This window comes from Ranitomeya imitator, chromosome 3 (genome assembly GCF_032444005.1).
Source record: "Ranitomeya imitator isolate aRanImi1 chromosome 3, aRanImi1.pri, whole genome shotgun sequence".
NCBI classification, from domain to species: Eukaryota; Metazoa; Chordata; class Amphibia; order Anura; family Dendrobatidae; genus Ranitomeya; species Ranitomeya imitator.
Window position 1 is genome coordinate 753,872,916 of NC_091284.1, and position 19,024 is coordinate 753,891,939.

Sequence of the window (19,024 nt, forward strand, 5' to 3'; positions counted from 1 at the left end):
GGTTAGGGCTCTGAGGGGGTCAGGGTTAGGGCTCATTCACATGTCAGTTTTTCATGTACGAGTGCTATCTGTGTTTTTCATGAATACCACTTGTACCTATGACTGTCTATGGGGCTTTTCACTTGTCCATATTTTTTTTGCCAACTGAGTGGTCCATGCAAAATCACAGAGACATGTCAAAGATCTGATCAAACCCGGCAATGATTGAGGATCTGTTTAAAAATCACATTGCACTCGGATGCCATATGAATGCGATCCGCTTTTCACTGACTGATAGGAGAAAGGGGAGAACCGTTTTTTTTCTCATCAGTGAAAAATACTGATGAAACTTTGATAGAACTCAGTACGTTCTTCTCGTACGTCAAAAAACTAACGTATACATGAGCCTTTAGTTGTTTTTCTACCCTGGGCCCATATTCGGTATTCATCCTAGCCCTGCATGTAGATATATCGGCAGAAGTAGGGTGGTCTGCCTGTTACCCAGTCACACTGAAGCCCTTCCTTCAACAGGTAGGCTATTTTTCATGAATAAGCCCCGGAACTCTGATCTACAAAAGAAATACCCAGATTTGCTACCTCATCAGTCTCTGATGGTCGCAGCCATTGGGGATTTCTCATATTCGTATTTGGTTAGGCCCATGATATGATTATTAGTTGTTTTATTTTACTATTGTTTGAATATTTTATTCCGTTCTTGTGTTTCTCCAGATATGGATTAAAGGTGGATATCTGGGCCGCTGGTGTAATTACTTACATCCTGCTTTGTGGCTTCCCTCCATTCCGTGGGTAAGTTTCTTAGTGCAAATATTTCTATGTAAACTGATATATTTATGGACTTATATAATAGATTCATCATTTCTTTTTTCCCTTTTTCCTTATTCCGTGTATATCACTTACATCATTGTAGACAATTATTGGGGGCCATATATGTTCTGTAATGTGTCACCCTGTACGTGTGCTGTCCGTGTTCACACTGGATAGCACACGGGACGATGATACTAGTGGCAGCATGCCACTAGTATCTCCTCAATTTTGGATGAGACTCCTCTATTGAAATCTATGGGAGCGCAAAGGTCCCCCCATAAAACGTGAATACCTCACGGATCATTTATGTTCCATCTGTTTTTTAAGGATTCATTGCAATTAATAATAATGGAAACTCTATTTGGTCGGGTAATTTTTTTTTTAACTGCTGGTATGTAGAAACAGATTCCTGATGGGATATAAACAATGGACATACGGATGGATTCAGATGACAAAACAAGTGAAAAGGGTCCTTTCTCTGGATAAAAAACAGACATGTTCGCATGAATCTGGCCACATATGGCACACAAAATTAGGTCCCACTTAGATTAAAAAAATAAATAAATAATAATTTCAAGGGTAGATATTTAATTTGAAAGAACTGTTAGGCCGGGGTCAGACATAACGTATAAAAATACGGTCCGTTTTTTACGGTCGAGATACGCAGAAAAGTTCCTGAACAGTGATCCGTATGTCTTCCGTAGGCAGGGTGTAGCTGCGTATTTTACGCATGTCATCCTCTGAATGTAATCCGTATGGCATCCGTACTGCGTTTTTTTTCTCGCAACCTTGCAAAATGGACATATAATGGATCCATGGGCTCAAATATTCATGAAAACATATATACAGTGTGTGTGTATATATATATATATATATATATATATATTAGATCTAATGTCAGTGACACACACACACACACACACACACGCACATATATATATATATATATATATATATATATGTATGTATTTATATTTCATACAGCGCTAGATACCTGAAAAGACGGCAATTTAATTGCCGGCTTTTGCGGTCTCCTTGTCAAACCCGACAGTATATGAGACATGGATTACATACAGTAAACCATTTCATATTCGTTATATTTTTACATATTCCTCACTAATAATGTTAGTAGTTTGTGTATGCAAAATTTGGTAGCTCTAGGTGTTAAAATAAAGGGTTAAATCACGGAAAAAACTGGCATGGGCTCCCGCGAAATTTCCAGAGTGGTAAAGCCAGTAACTGAGGTCAGATATTGATAGCCTGGAGAGGGTCCATGGTTATTGGGCCCCCCCCCCCCCCCCCGGCTAAAAACATCTGCCCCCAGCCACCCCAGAAAAGGCACATCTGGAAGATGCGCCTATTCTGGCACTTTGCCACTCTCTTCCCATTCCCGTGTAGCGGTGGGATATGGGGTAATAAGTAGTGATGAGTAGTGTTGAGCGATACCGTCCGATACTTGAAAGTATCGGTATCGGATAGTATCGGCCGATACCCGAAAAATATCAGATATCGCCGATACCGATATCCGATACCAATACAAGTCAATGGGACACCAAGTATCGTAAGGTATTCTCATGGTTCCCAGGGTCTGAAGGAGAGGAAACTCTCCTTCAGGCCCTGGGATCCATAGGGATGTGTAAAATAAAGAATTAAAATAAAAAATATTGATATGCTCACCTCTCCGGCGGCCCCTGGACATCACGCTGCTAACCGGCCGGCTTCTTTGTTTAAAATGAGCGCCTTTAGGACCTGCGAATGACGTCGCGGCTTCTGATTGGTCGCGTGCCGCCCATGTGACCGGCACGCGACCAATCAGAAGCCGCGACGTCATTCGCAGGTCCTTAATTCCTAGAATTAGGAGTTTTGTGAATGAGAATGACGTCGCGGCTTCTGATTGGTCGCGTGCCGGTCACATGGGCGGCACGCGACCAATCAGAAGCCGCGACGTCATTCGCAGGTCCTTAATTCCTAGAATTAGGAGTTTTGTGAATGAGAATGACGTCGCGGCTTCTGATTGGTCGCGTGCCAGTCACATGGGCGGCACGCGACCAATCAGAAGCCGCGACGTCACTCGCAGGTCCTAAAGGCGCTCATTTTAAACAAAGAAGCCGGCCGGTTACCAGCGTGATGTCCAGGGGCCGCTGGAGAGGTGAGCATATCAATATTTTTTATTTTAATTCTTTATTTTACACATCCCTATTGATCCGATACCGATACCCGATACCACAAAAGTATCGGATCTCGGTATCGGAATTCCGATATCGCAAGTATCGGCCGATACCTGATACTTGCGGTATCGGAATGCTCAACACTAGTGATGAGCGAATATACTCATTACTCGAGATTTCTTGAGCACGCTCGGGGGTCCTCCGAGTATTTAGTGCTCGGAGATTTAGTTTTTATTGCCGCAGCTGAATGATTTACATCTGATAGCCAGCATAAGTACATGTGGGGGTTACCTGTATGTTACAGATTTTATACCTATTTTAGCTGATGCATTGAAATGGGTGAAATACGCACTGACAACGTCAGCTTTAATTGATATCTTTGAGATTTCTAATCTGCGTCCATTTTCCACAGTGTTTTTTGAGTGTGGGAATGAGATTTAGTTACGTTTCAATCATAACCCTAGTTCTGCAATAAGCAATGAATTTGCAACGGAAAATCTGCTGCATTTACACTATGGAAGAACATCTCCTTAAGTTGGATGTCTCAGTGATATTTTCATTTTATTTTTTTACATTTTCTTCCACCTTAAATAAAGTTGAAGGGAAAATAAACATTAATGGGATAACACTGTATTAACTTTTGTGTTGGAAGATGAGTTTCCATGCACTGACATGAATTTGTATTAATTGTGAATTTTCTTTTATTTGTTCTATTCTGTTTCAATAAGTAGTGGAGACGACCAAGAAGTACTTTTTGATCAAATCCTAATGGGTCAAGTGGATTTCCCATCACCTTACTGGGATAATGTTTCTGAATCTGCTAAGGTAATATAAGAGTCTTGTACTTCTAATTGTATGATAATATGAGTATTATTTAGGGCTCGTAGAGACGTCCATATTTTCGGTCCGAGTGCGATCCAATAAAACATCGGATCGCACTCGGACCAATGTTACTCTATGGGGCCGTGCACATATCGTTTTTTTTTTCTCTGACTGCTTCGGTCGAAGGAAAGAATCGAAACATGCATGAGTTGGATCTGATATTCGAATCACACTCGGCCATTGAAGTCAATGAGTCCATGGAAAACAGCGGACTGCACTCAGATGATAGTTAAGTGCAGTCCAATTTTCACAATGGAGAAGATGGAGACATTTTTTTCAATCTTCTCATCAAAAATCGGATAACACTTTGATCACATCAGAGTTTGATCAGCGTGTGATTAGCATAATTGGCGAGATTTTACCGGATGAGAGGATATATACTGGTGTGACCCCAGCCTCAGTCAGGGTCATTTGCACTTACTACCTATCAGGGTCATTTAAAATGTTTTCAGAATATTTAGGTTGGGGCTACACGCCAACTTCACACCAAAATCCAACTGGTTCTCACTTTTTTGCTACTTGTCCCACATTCACCGGCATTACGTAATGTAGCCGCACAACAGAGGCACGGCCAACGTTGTCCTATGGCTTCAGCCTTATATGTCATTGGATATACTCTTCGGACATAATAGAAGTTTTTGCTGAATGCACAACTCATGAGATTTGGTTTCATAAGAGTATAATGTTGCAAACTTGCAATGTTCCAGTCTTAAAGGAGCTGTCCGATATTATAATATTTTTTTAAGCATGGATTGATTAAAAATAATAAGCAAAGGCATATTGACCTTCCAGCACTCCCACTGATCCAGTGCAGGCTGCTCCAGGGTTCTGCTGTATACGGAAGTCACATCACCACTGCAGCCTGTAATTGGCTGCAGCGGTCAAGTGACTAGAGAAACATCCAATGACACGCTGTTCTAGTGACCGCTGCAGCCAATCACATGGAACAGACACCGCTTCCAGATCTCCAAACTGGCCTGTGCTGGATCAGTGGGGACACTGGAAGGTGAGTATGTCAATGGAGGAAATGAAATGTTAGAGACATCACTGATTCCTATTACTAATGTAGATGCATTGAATGTGACACGAGAAAGGGCTGCTTGTGATTAGGTAGAAATATTATGGCAGTGTATGTTATCTATGGAGGTTTATCAGTTTTACAATCTCAGTCTTTGTTGACTGAGCAATCTGAAAAGTGAAATATTTTACTACGTGCGGGGGAGAGAACAGCTGACCGCACCACCGCTACTCCGACCAAAATGCATAGAACTCACAGCTTCCAGCCAGCCGGCAGACCTTAGGTGCTACAGCCACAACAACGACCATCAGCGATACAGCAGCGAAGAAGAAACTTGGCGGCACTCACCGGTCTTCAAACAGGTAATTATTTCATAACTTCACGGCACGGGATGGCCAGGAGGGCGCGAAACGGCCGTCGTTCGCCTGCTGCTCTCTTTGTATACACCCCCCTGCCGTGAAGTTATTAAATAAATACCTGTTTGAAGACCGGTGTGTGCCGCCAAGTTTCTTCTTCGCTGCTGAAATATTTTACTGTTGATGCCAAGAACAAAACTAGAGTTTTATTTCTAAGGATAGGGGATTTCTATTGAAATAGTCTAGTTATTCCCCTAAATCTACAATAACATTACATTGGTGGCATACAGTCAATACAATTGAGTCTCCCATTGTTTCTTTTTTCAGGGACTGATCACCATGATGCTACAGGTAGAAGTAGACCAGAGGTATTCTGCTCTGCAGGTTCTGGAACATCCATGGGTCAATGTAAGTGATATGCTAGCGATGATAAGGGGGTTACATTCCATACGGGCAGCCCATGCCAGTGCCTTTTGCTAATAGGTAGCAAAAGCCTATAAAAGACTCATCTCTCCAGAAAAACATGCTGATGGCTAACAAGGGGCGAGGTGGAGGGAGAATTGGCTCAAAGGGGTATTTCCATTTCCAAAATCCTATTCCAATATGTAGTAGGTGTGTGTAATAATAATATTATCAAATATCTCCAATTAGAAATGTTGTATACAGTAGTTCTTCTGATTTACTGTGTGCAGGGCATTGCAGTAGCTTAGGTATCCATGGGTATATTTACTAACACCTACCTGTCACTTTATGACTGGTTGTAGCCATGGATACCAAAGCTACTGTAATGTCCTACATAGGCAGGACCTTAGGTATCCATGGTTACGACCACTGACATAGTGGCAGTTAGTTAGCTAGTTGCTAGTGGTCGTAACCATGGATACCGAAGGTCCTGCAATGCCTGCAGATGAGAAAAGAGACATAGCAAATCAGAAAAACTTATACTACATCTTTAATTGGAGGTATTTGCTAATGGTATTGTTATTACACCTTCTACGTATTGGGATAGGATCTTGGAGATGGGAACACTCCTTTAAAGAGGACCTGTCACTAGGTCAGAAGTGGCCTTTTTGTGCTTATTTTATTCCCACTGTTTTCCTGATTATTCCATTTTTTTATTTTTTTTTATATCTGCCATACAGTTCCAGAGATGTTTGTTTTTTTATTTTATGTTGATTTTTATATTAGTCAAGTAAATAAGGCAGCACATGAGTTGGCGACTCTAGGTTCAGCACCTGTTCACACTTAGTCTATGTTTGGATGTGACGGTCAGTCTTTTGAAATGGATTTTTATATTGGGTCACAAGGAAATAATGCAGAGCAGCCTTAAGACATGGCTCCAGAAAGTCATGTGAGCTACTCCCCATTGGCAATGACATTAGCACTACAGGAAAAGGCAGGAGAAGGAGGTCTGAGAGCTTCAATGGGATCCACATGCAATACCAAATGGGTAGAGCCAAATCAGAAGGCAGGTGGGTGCTCGCAAGGCTAGTGAGCACAGCCAAACTGGGAAAATTGAGAGGATAGCGGCACACCAATGATGAAAAAATAAAAAAAAACAGTCCCAAAAGCCACCACCTGCTGTCGTTTGGACTTTAATATAACGCTCATCATTCTCCTCTGCTCACCGGCAGAGCAGGGAAGAATGATGAAAGTCGGCTTCAGCACCAGCCGCCGGGGAACAGCGCTTACAGTAGCACTTCTTCCCCGGCGGCTGTCCATGTGGTACTGATGCGGCACACCGTTGCCACACGTGTGCCACACGTAGTACACATGGACACGGATATTTCCAGTACCGGAAATATACGGACGTGTGAAACCGGCCTTAAGGAACTAAGTTGTTCAGTCCAAGATGGGAAAACCCAGAACAAAATTAAAAATAGCCCCTATTATGGTGCTGAGGCCCCCACTTTTCTGTGTGGGCCAGATACCATTCTGACAGTTTTTTTCTACGTTTACTATTATTTTCAACATTCTGACCATAGCTGGAATGGTGAGTCCTTATCGATGTTTCTAGTAGTCTGTTCAATGACTGAAAAGTTCACAGTATTGATTTCCATTGAAATCAGTGTGTGCTGTAGTCAGAGTGCTGCAGTTGCTCTCACATGATGGCTTCTACAAACTCGTATTCTTTGACGAAGAAATAAGATAGATGGGCATGTCTGAAATTCAGATGTGCATGATCACGCATTGCAATACACTTAGAATTTGTGCGGACTGCCCTAATTTCTGACTATGACGTTCTACTAATTTATCATTATCCAATCTTCCCAGGATGATGGTTTGCCTGAAAATGAGTACCCATTGTCGGTGGCTGGAAAGATCAAGAAACATTTCAACACAGGTCCAAAGCCGAACAGCACCACTGCTGGAGTCTCCGTCATTGCAGTAAGTCACTTACCTACCCCTACGATTATCACCCCTACGTTGTACAGCCCTATACTGCATGTTTGTGTGATCATGTAGGACTAATGAGATCCACTATTACTAGGTAAGGCTGTAGTAATAGTGCATCTGTACATCATTAGTCTTAAGATTGCACCTCTAATTTTGTATACCAAGATGTAGCTAAACATCTGCAAACTATAGGAGTAAACCTGAGCTTAAAGGGAATCTCTCAGCAGGATTTTGCTACCGCGTCTAAGAGCAGTGTAATGTAAGTAAAGAGAAACTGGATCCAACGATATATCACTTAGACTACTGGGTGCTGGCATTCTGACACAAATGGAGCTTTTAGATTTGGAATGAAGCAGAGCTGAGGAAGCTAGCCCCGCCCACACCAGGCTCTGTGTACAAAGTCCATAGACAGTGCGCTGCTTATCACAGGAGGGGGCGTGTTGGACTAGTTTGCTATGTTAATTTCTTAGTGATAAATCCTTCACAGTTAGTAAACAACAGCACTGAATCTGACAAGTGACACATCCCTGAATTCTGTGTTTCAGCCTCTATCTCCTGCTGTCTTCAAATTACATAGCAAAAACCTGCTGACAAATTCCCTTTAAGGAATCTTTTCACTGGGAACTATTGATAGTTAGGCTATTAGTTTGGATATAAGCACACTAGGAGCTTCACATTATATCAATTACATAGCGATTAGGCTAATAATATACCAGATACAGTGGATTTATATCTGTATAAAGAAATGATCTTGTTCCTTTTAGATGGCAGATTCAAAATGAGAACATAACAGTAAGCTTAATAAAACATCTATGCAGCAAGTAGTGATTTGTTTCCATGATTCACAGTAACATGGGAAGGTTGGTTAGACTTTTTGCTATCCACAGAGTATAGTAACATATAGCAAAGCTCCATATTCACATAAGAAGAACACTGTCATGCTGACACAGACTACAAACATGGCCGGTGTGCTATAATGATATGGAGATATGTATCGAAATGTGCCACCGCCACCAAACTCAGGACGTCACACGTAGAAAGTGTAATGAGCGGGCATCGAAAACATCCTTCCAGTTAAGAAAAGACTTGTCTAAATTTACAGCCATTAAAAACATTTATTCTGTACAACACTATTCATTGCTCCCCAGAGGGAGAAGGACAGATTAACACCGTTCTCTTAGGAGAAATAGATCCGATCGAAATGATATTCCACTTTAAATGTCGATATGTCTAGAGAGTCAGGTAGGACATTGACGTCAGAGATACAATTATTAGCAGTGCTAATTATTGACCTTCGGGAGGGGGGGGCGCTCATAAAGATGTTACTCTGGAGATAATCCGGGTATCCTACAGAAATCTTAACTAGTCAGTAACTTAGGCGGCCCTCCTAGTACAAGAGAATAGACAGGAGCATCACAAGCATCCATTGAAATCAATAGACCAATTATCCTGGTTATATATATATATATATATATATATATATATATATATATATAATTTTTGCCCAAGTGGGCGTGGTCCTCAACTCCTCTCTGTGAGCGTCTCCTTGAGGATCACGCCTACTTGGCTAAGAAGACTGGATTTATGTACAGGGAAGAGGGAGCTATATCTCAGTAACAGACAGGTGTGGGAACAAAAGCAAAACAATGTCAGATTGAGAACGGGGGCATTTATGTAAAAAATAGCATATTTATGGCTAGGGTCAGGAACTGGAACTGTCCATATTTTGGATGTACCACCAAGAACTCAGCCCCCTCTTCCAATTTCTTCATCCCTTTACTTCTACTGAATTGGAGTTACAGCACCATGGGGATTTATGGAGCTGTAAGGATAGTTCAGCAGAAGCTTGATGGATGTAATAGTCACTGGTGTATAATATGGACAGACCTGCATCAGTTAGACCTAAGCCCCCTCGAAAGCTGTAGCAAAGTTGGCCAAATCTGCAAATACACCAGTATCATATGTATACGGTGGGCTCCTGATCCTCCTCCAAATGATGATATTGGAGAAAATAACGATCGGGCATGTTGAATTTCAGCATGCCTGATGCTTTGTTTTGTTAGAAAAGCTTCAGGCAGAGCCGCGTGTTGAGGAGGTCAAGAGGAATGGCCGTCGGCCAACAGCTATTGAAGATTTAGAGCTGAGAATAGCCATCATGTTACCGTAGCCATAAATTCCTTGGAAAAGGACAAAAGCTAAATTAATAGGTTGTTCTAAACACTTGGGCATTATCCTATCCAATCACCTCCAGAGGCGTCTAGGACTCTCCAAGCAGCAAATCCAACTCTTGGATGAGAACATGACTGTTGACCCTAAATGTTTAACGTTCCCCCCGCGGCTGATGTTAATGATAGGTGTGCTATTGCTGTTACCCTTATGAATGTGGGCTGTGCGTATTGACCCTGCCATGTAGATAGAAGAACATCATTATTAGCAATGCTTTTTTGATTTTATTATGGAAGCATGAAACTTACCTGTTCTCATGATTTTCTTTCTTTTGAGTTGTTGGCTTTCTCCTTACCTTAGCACTATGCACATTTTCTTACTTGCATGCGTTTTTCGCGATTTCTCTCCCAGTTATTCTTTGCACACATGCACATTGCATAGTGTCTGCTCATTGCTCATATGTATTATGTTGTCATTGCTCACGTGGATAACATAGGCGGCAGCATTCTGCAGCACATCCGAGGACCGCCAGCACGCTTGTCCATGAAAGGGATCGGGCAATTCCTTCCTAACTTTCTAACAATCCAGTTTTACATTCGTTTTTTCTTTTCTTGCTAGCCTGTTGGGTGCTGTAGTACGAGCATCCCACAGCATTGATCTTATTAACCAGGGTGTATCTTAAACTGCTTACAATATTGAGAAAACATTTTATTTTACTGCCTCGCTGATGAACACATTTTCATTATTGGCTTATTTCGGGGCTAGTGGCCATTTTATGGGTTAATATACAGTACATTGCATTATTCAGCACCTTTTTAGTTACAATATTGTTATAAAACAGATAATTAACCTGGTAAATACATTTCAACATATATCTAGTATCGACCCTGGACTATAATCTGTTTTTTATTTGATTCACAATTCCACTGGTCGCTACTGGAAACTGTCATCAAGCTTGCAACAGCTATAGTGCAATGGGAAAAGCCATGTACCCATGTAGAGTACATACTTTATTTTTTGGCCATTAAGGGCTTGTTTTCACTTGCGAGGAACACGTCCGTGTCTCACATGTGGAAACGAAGCTCTGGTGCCAGCACTCCGGAGCGGAGCGTGCAGCTCCATGTGTTGCTATGCGGCCGCACGCTCCGCTCCACAGTGCCGGCGCCAGAGCTTCGTTTCCACATGCGAGATACGGACGTGTTCCTCGCAAGTGAAAACAAGCCCTTAAAGGGAATCTATCACCAGGTTTTTGCCACCTAATCTGAAAGCTGCATGATGTAGAGCCATAGACCCTTATCCAGCGATGTGTCACTTACTGGTCTGCTTGCTGTAGTTTTGATAAAATCACTGTTTTATCAGCAGGAGATTATCACTAGAGGATTATTAAACCTGCTGCCATGTAGTCCTCAACATTCATGACCTATATATATATATATATTGTATTGTCAGGTTACATCAAGCCCCAAGATTGGTATCGGAGGGGCATTAATAAGACACCACCATTACTAACCCCACAGTCATATCATATAAACACACACACACACACACAGACAGAAAAAAGTCCTTTAATTGAAATAATGACACAGACTCCTTTAATAAATCTTAATTAAACCATACTTACGACCTCGCCCATTCCACCGAAGCCATTGTCTTTTGCAAAAGAGTTTAAAAAAACGAACAATATTTCTCACCTTTCCGCAGAGAAGATGATAATCCATTTGTCCCACGACAAGTGTAGCTCTGTAGCAAACGCTGCTCAGTGTCTCTTCTGGATGACAGGCTGTATGGTTGCATCATGCAACCATGCAGCCTGCCATCTAGATGTATTAGAGCTAGACTTTCCATCCATAAATCGGACTGCACTTGCATGTCATCCTGGTGCAATCTAATGTTTTCCATGCACCCATAGACTTGAATAGGTGAGTGGCATTCAATTTGCACAGAAACTTGAAGCATGCTGTGATTTGTTTCATGCCGAATCAGCATGAGAAAAAAAAAACTGATCAGCATTGCCTCATAGAATAACATTGGTCCCAGTGCTATCCAATAAAATATCAGATAGCACTAATCCAATGTTAGCGAGCCCTAAGGCCATGTTCACACATGCACTATTACATCAGTAGCCAAAACCAGGTGAGGAACAATAAGGAAAAGTATAATAGAAACACGTCACCACTTTTGTATTTATCACCCACTCCTGATTTTGGCTTACAAGTACTGATGTAAAATACTGACCAAATACTGAACGTGTGAATGTGGCCTAAGATAAAGAATTCAGTTTATGCACACACTTACTCAATAGTTTATGTACAAGCTGCAGTCTATATACCACCATAAGGATATGTGTCCACGGGCCGTTTTACATCCGGACTAGCTGCGGATTGAACGCTGCGTGGAGCCGCAGCGTTCAATCTGCAGCATCCAGATGTTACAGCATAGTGGAGGGGATTTTATGAAATCCCGTCTCCACTATGCATGGTAACACGCATCCGGCGGCCCTGCGATTCCGGACATGCGGCGCGTCTTTTTAGATTGCAGCATGTCCGTTTACCTTGCGGCGACGCTGCGCCGTCGTAAGATAAAACACAGAGCCCTATGTGTGGGGTGCGATGATTCCGGATGTGTGCAATGAACAAATCCGGCATCATCGCGTCTCCAGAAGGGGGCGGAGCGAGTTTTCCGCTCCTTCCAAAGCGCCGGCCATCCTGAACGTGGACACATACCCTAACAGTGTTACGAGGTGAACATGCACTTCAAGACATGCCAAGCCCAAACAAACAACCGGGATTTAAAGTGATACCTAAATGGGGTATACTTCTTAATCTCCGGGGGTCCGACCACTGGAACCCCCTCTGACCCTGAGAACCAGGGCTCTGAAGAGCATCATGTGAATGGAGTGTAGGTCAATCATGCACACTGCCACTCCATTCACTCTTATGGGACCACCAGAGATAGCCGAGCGGTTTAGCACTCCCATATTGGCTGTTGTGGCACTAATAGCAGTGCCGCTTTACTGGTGAAATAGATGTTTTTCTGAAAAATGAAGCGAATGTGTAAGGAGAAGTTAAATCCAAGCCTCTGCGTGTGGACTCAGCCGTATGGTAGATGACTTCCAATTAGGGCCACAAGAAAATAGGCCTCTTCAGAGAGGAAGAGGACTGATATCTAGCGCCACCTAATGGTATACTAAAACTCAATGTTGACAATTTAACGAGCCTTGAGGAGCATTGCATGGCCTCTAAGTCTCCTTACGATGGCTTGGTATTCTCCACAAGGAGAAGCATTACCCCTTAGAGACCCAATTAGGGCCATATTAACACATTTAACAAGCTTTTTCGGGTCAGTGGTTATAGATACAATAAAACTGTCCCCATGAAACTTCAGTAACATTTGATCATAGTTGGTTATTATTTTAAAGTGTGCTTTCACCATTTAATTACATATTAGTATTTTTTGTAAAAATTCCCTCTATGCGTAGACTGCATAGAGTAAAATGCCCAGTCTGTATAAATACTGTAAAAGTTGGGCAGTTCATCGTGCAGCAATGTGAATGGTGACCTTCCGCTCATGTTCTGGGAATAAGCTATTTGTAGCAGATGTGCGTCTGTCAGCCCCAGACAATGTCCGACACAGTCGGTATCATTGTAACTAAAGCCACTGCTGGTACCAATTACAGCTTATGCGCCATTTACCAAGCACATGGTAACGTAATACTGTGCAGTCTACATTCATTATCAGACGCTGCCGGACTCATGAAAGCCATACATTGACACATTTCATTGAGGACATCCTGCAGTTGGAAATCAGTTGTGAACCCCTTTACTACCATCGAGGTCAGCACAGAAAGGAACCTCAAAGATCTGTACTCATTATGTGAGCAGCAAGAAGAATAGTAATTGGTAAAAAGCAAAGGATAATGAAAACAGTAAAGAAAGGGAAATGATAGTAAATGTAATCATCTACTGAATGGCGGATTGGCAATTGTCGGACATAATTCAAGATCAACTTAATTTTCCTAAATGTGAAATAAAATCACCAGAAGATGGAGATGGGAGATCTGTAGAGTTCAATCCACAACCTAAAAGTTATAGAAACAAGACAATTAAAACATCAAAAATAATCGTACCCTATAATAGGCCTTTCCTCGTCTTAATAAGGTATTCATTCATATGCCTGTTTGGAATTTTACAAGGGTTGTCCCTTTACAGGAAATATTTACCTGCTGGCTCAGTTCGTTGTAAAAATACAAACTGTGCTTTACCTACCCTTCATGGCGCTAGCACTGATTTTTTGGCGCTGCTCCACTGATTGCGTATAGGTTGCTGTGATGACAGCACGTTGATAGCGCTGCAGCCAGTCACGGAGCTCAGCAGCTCTGTCGATGTAGATGGCATAACCTCAGTGATTAGCTACAGCGCTGATGACATGACGTCACCACTGCAGCCAAACAACAGAGACGGAGTAGCTCCGGAGACACAGTGTTGAATATCTAAAAGGGGGCAACCACTTTAAGGTTGTTTTACTGCGGAACGTTAAGGGCATGTGCACACGCTGCAGAAAGTTGTTCGGATTTTTCTGCACTGATTTTGGTAAATCCGCAGGAAAACCGCACTGCGGTTTTTGTGCGGATTTCACCTGCGGTTTTACACCTGCGAATTCCTATTGAGGAGCAGGTATAAACCGCTGCAGAATCCACACAAAGAATTAACATGCTAAACCGCTGCGTTTCTGCACATTTTTTTCCGCAGCGTGTGCACTGCGGATTTTGTTTTCCAAAGGTTTACTTGGTACTGTAAACTCATGGAAAACTTCTGCCGATCTGCAGGTCCAAATCCGCTGCGGATCCGCAGCAAAACCCGCAGCGTGTGCACATACCCTAAGACTCCACACTACTTTTGTTCATAGTCTTGAATTTCAGAGAAATTATCAAACAATAAACTACCGGTAATAAGATAAAAAAATCAAGAAAACCAACAAAAAATAACTTTATACTGTATCCCAATGATATATCAGATAAAAATTAACTTTTAATGAGTACCTATTAAAACGGACACAAAACATTAAACCATCACCATACAAACAACCGTGCTGACTGCATTCACCCTGCACAATTATTTCTGCTTCAAAAGCCTACCTATCAGCGGAGGTTGGCACCCTAATCAAATGAAAACGAGAAATGGCGCTCCCGCTCCTCGGTGGCTGTCCCTAAATCTCCTAGATAACCCTATGCTGGTGAATCATACAGCAACCCAATTACACATGCACAGGGAAAAGGAGTGTACAGGTAACAAAAGGTATGTATATGTGCATGTGTAATTGGGTGGCTGTAGGATTCACCAGCATTTGCCCTGCTCGCAAGCTTACAGACTACGAGGAAAAAGGGGAGACACGAGAGGTGGATGGTAACAATTGCTTTAGTTATTCGGACCAGCCATAGTGTAAGGCTCGGGTGTTCATGTAAAGCTGCATGAACCAGTTAACTGCCTAAGTATGTAGCAGTACAGACACTAGAGGGCTATTAACTGTATAAAGTGAATGAGAACATAATGCGAGGAATCTGATTTTGGTTTAACTTATATGAATGGGCCACACAGGGATAATTAGGTTAATGCGTTGAGACGGTAGGCCAGTCTGAACAAATGCGTTTTTAGGGCACGCTTAAAAATATGGGGATTGGGGATTAATCGTATTAACCTGGGTAGTGCATTCCAAAGAATTGACAAAGCGCGTGAAAAGTCTTGGAGACGGGAGTGGGAGGTTCTGATTATTGAGGATGTTAACCTCAGGTCATTAGCGGAGCGGAGGGCACGGGTAGGGTGGTAGACTGAGACCAGAGAGGAGATGTAGGGTGGTGCTGAGCCATTGAGTGCATTGTGGATGAGGGTAGTAGTTTTGTACTGGATTCTTGAGTGGATGGGTAACCAGTGTAATGACTGGCACAAGGTAGAGACATCGGTGTATAGTGCATAGACAATTAAGACAGTGATATCCAAGTACAGGCATAATAAACACAGTGATGTCACAGTGCAGGGATAATACACACAGTGATGTCACAGTACAGGGATAATAAACACAGTGATGTCACAGTACAGGGATAATGAACTCAGTGATGTCACAGTAGAAGGATAATAAACACAGTGATGTCACAGTACAGGGATAATAAACACAGTGATGTCACAGTAGAAGGATAATAAACACAGTGATGTCACAGTACAGGGATAATAAACACAGTGATGTCACTGTACAGGGATAATACACACAGTGATGTTACAGTACAGGGATAATAAACACAGTGATGTCACAGTACAGGGATAATGAACTCAGTGATGTCACAGTAGAAGGATAATAAACACAGTGATGTCACAGTACAAGGATAATAAACACAGTGATGTCACAGTACAGGGATAATAAACACAGTGGTGTCACATTACAGGGATAATTAACACAGTGATGTCACAGTACAGAGATAATAAACACAGTGATGTCACTGTACAGAGATAATAAACACAGTGATGTCACAGTACAGGGATAATAAACAGTGATGTCACAGTACGGGGATAATAAACAGTGATGTCACAGTACAGGGATAATAAACACAGTGATGTCACAGTACAGAGATAATAAACAGTGATGTCACAGTGCAGGGATAATAAACATAGTGATGTCACAGTGCAGGGATAATACAAACAGTGATGTCACAGCACAGAGATAATAAACACAGTGATGTCACTGTACAGAGATAATAAACACAGTGATGTCACAGTACAGGGATAATAAACAGTGATGTCACAGTACAGGGATAATACAAACAGTGATGTCACAGCACAGAGATAATAAACACAGTGATGTCACTGTACAGGAATAATATACGCAGTGATGTCACAGTACAGGGATAATGAACATAGTGATGTCACTGTGCAGAGATAATAAAGACAGTGATGTCACAGTACAGGGATAATATACACAGTGATGTCACAGTACAGGGATTATAAACACAGTGATGTTACAGTGCAGGGATAATACACACAGTGATGTCACAGTACAGGGATAATAAACACAGTGATGTCACAGTACAGTGATAATACACACAGTGATGTCACAGTACAGGGATTATACACAGTGATGTCACAGCACAGGGATAATACACACAGTGATGTCACAGTACAGTGATAATACACACAGTGATGTCACAGTACAGGGATTATACACAGCGATGTCACAGTACAGGGATAATAAACACAGTGATGTCACTGAACAGAGATAATAAACACAGTGATGTCACAGTACAGGGATAATAAACACAGTGATGTCACAGTACAGTGATAATAAACACAGTGATGTCATAGTACAGGGATAATAAACACAGTGATGTTATAGTACAGTGATAATAAACATAATTATGTCACAGTACAGGGATAATAAACACAGTGATGTTATACGAAAGCAACCACAGCCGACATGGAGTAATCCAAGAAGAACCACCAGACAGGGATAAGGTACAAAAAATGTCTTTATTATATCAGATTGGCAATTATTAACAATAATAAAAAATCAAAAGAATTGTGCGCACAAGGGACAATATAATTAATAATTAAAATCAATACAGAATGGTACAGGCTGACCCAAAGAGTATATATAAAAAGATATAGAAACAGGTACATACACCCCCGGACAATTTATAGATAACTAAAATCATATGGCCAGAAAATTACATATTCATATCATGGATATTCAAAAGTTGTGCAAATTATGGCAAAGAGTCCTCGATCAAAAAAGCCAAAATGTGCGTGCAATGCTGCAGTGTAAAGTGCTAAACAGAAAGGTATTTAAAGTTAATATGGCATTTAATAAAATGTCATAAAATGTATACTGCAAATAAAAGTGCAGTGTGCAATAAAGTGCAAGGACCATAAAGGTTGTGGTTAGCACAAAATTTGCATAAACCAAGCAATACAGGATTAATAGCAGTGTATGGCTAATTTACGATGTGCCAAAAAATCGCAAACAATGGATATACGTAAATGGCTAGACGTTTGTATAATAGTATAAGATCCTAACACTGTCCTTAAGGCAGGAAACAGCTGCCACTGCCCGGCCACAGCACAAGCCAAGTGCCGGTATAAGAGCCTATAATAGGAGGGGAATGTATGTTATGCTAGATTTACCTGTAACAATGGGTCAGCCAGGTCCCAGAGAGGCGCACTTTACACTGCAGCATTGCACGCACATTTTGGCTTTTTTGATCGAGGACTCTTTGCCATAATTTGCACAACTTTTGAATATCCATGATATGAATATGTAATTTTCTGGCCATATGATTTTAGTTACCTATAACTTGTCCGGGGGTGTATGTACCTGTTTCTATATCTTTTTATATATACTCTTTGGGTCAGCCTGTACCATTCTGTATTGATTTTAATTATTAATTATATTGTCCCTTGTGCGCACAATTCTTTTGATTTTTTATTATTGTTAATAATTGCCAATCTGATATAATAAAGACATTTTTTGTACCTTATCCCTGTCTGGGGGTTCTTCTTGGATTACTCCATGTCGGCTGTGGTTGCTTTCGTCTGATACGTTGGTGTTTCCTACACTCCCTTCTCCACAGGACACTAGTCACTGGTTAATATATACAGTTTATAATTTTTTTATTCTTTATATCAGTACTTTTATTTTGTATTTAGTGACTGGTGTACTTGTGGTTTTTCATTCATTCACAGTGATGTTATAGTACAGTGATAATAAACACAGTGATGTCACAATACAGGGATAATATACGCAGTGATGTCATAGTACAGGAATAATAAACACAGTGATGTCACAGTACAGGGATAATAAACACAGTGATGTCACAATACAGGGATAATAAACACAGTGATATCACAGTACAGAGTTAATAAACACAGTGATATCAGAGTACATGGATAATAAACGCACTGATGTCACAGTACAGGGATAATATACGCAGTGATGTCACAGTACAGAGATAATACACACAGTGATGTCACAATACAGGGATAATATACGCAGTGATGTCATAGTACAGGGATAATAAACACAGTGATGTCACAGTCCAGGGATAATAAACACACTGATGTCACAGTACAAGGATAATAAACACAGTGATGTCACAGCACAGAGATAATAAACACAGTGATGTCACAGTACAAGGATAATACACACAGTGATGTCACAGCACAGAGATAATAAACACAGTGATGTCACAGTAC

General features: G+C 41.4%; 1 protein-coding gene across 6 annotated transcripts in view; it reads left to right on the forward strand.

Annotated features, from left to right (window-relative positions):
• The window catches only part of DCLK1 (doublecortin like kinase 1), a 560,719-nt gene that overhangs the window by 513,319 nt on the left and 28,376 nt on the right, over nucleotides 1-19,024 (forward strand). For 4 of the 6 annotated variants that reach the window (XM_069758966.1, XM_069758964.1, XM_069758970.1 and 1 more), the window contains 4 exons: nucleotides 709-786; nucleotides 3,701-3,797; nucleotides 5,556-5,636; nucleotides 7,503-7,616. In XM_069758966.1, coding sequence (XP_069615067.1) covers nucleotides 709-786; nucleotides 3,701-3,797; nucleotides 5,556-5,636; nucleotides 7,503-7,616 — 370 coding nt within the window. The remainder of the gene's footprint in view (nucleotides 1-708; nucleotides 787-3,700; nucleotides 3,798-5,555; nucleotides 5,637-7,502; nucleotides 7,617-19,024) is intronic. The other 2 variants (XM_069758968.1, XM_069758965.1) reach the window with 1 other exon arrangement.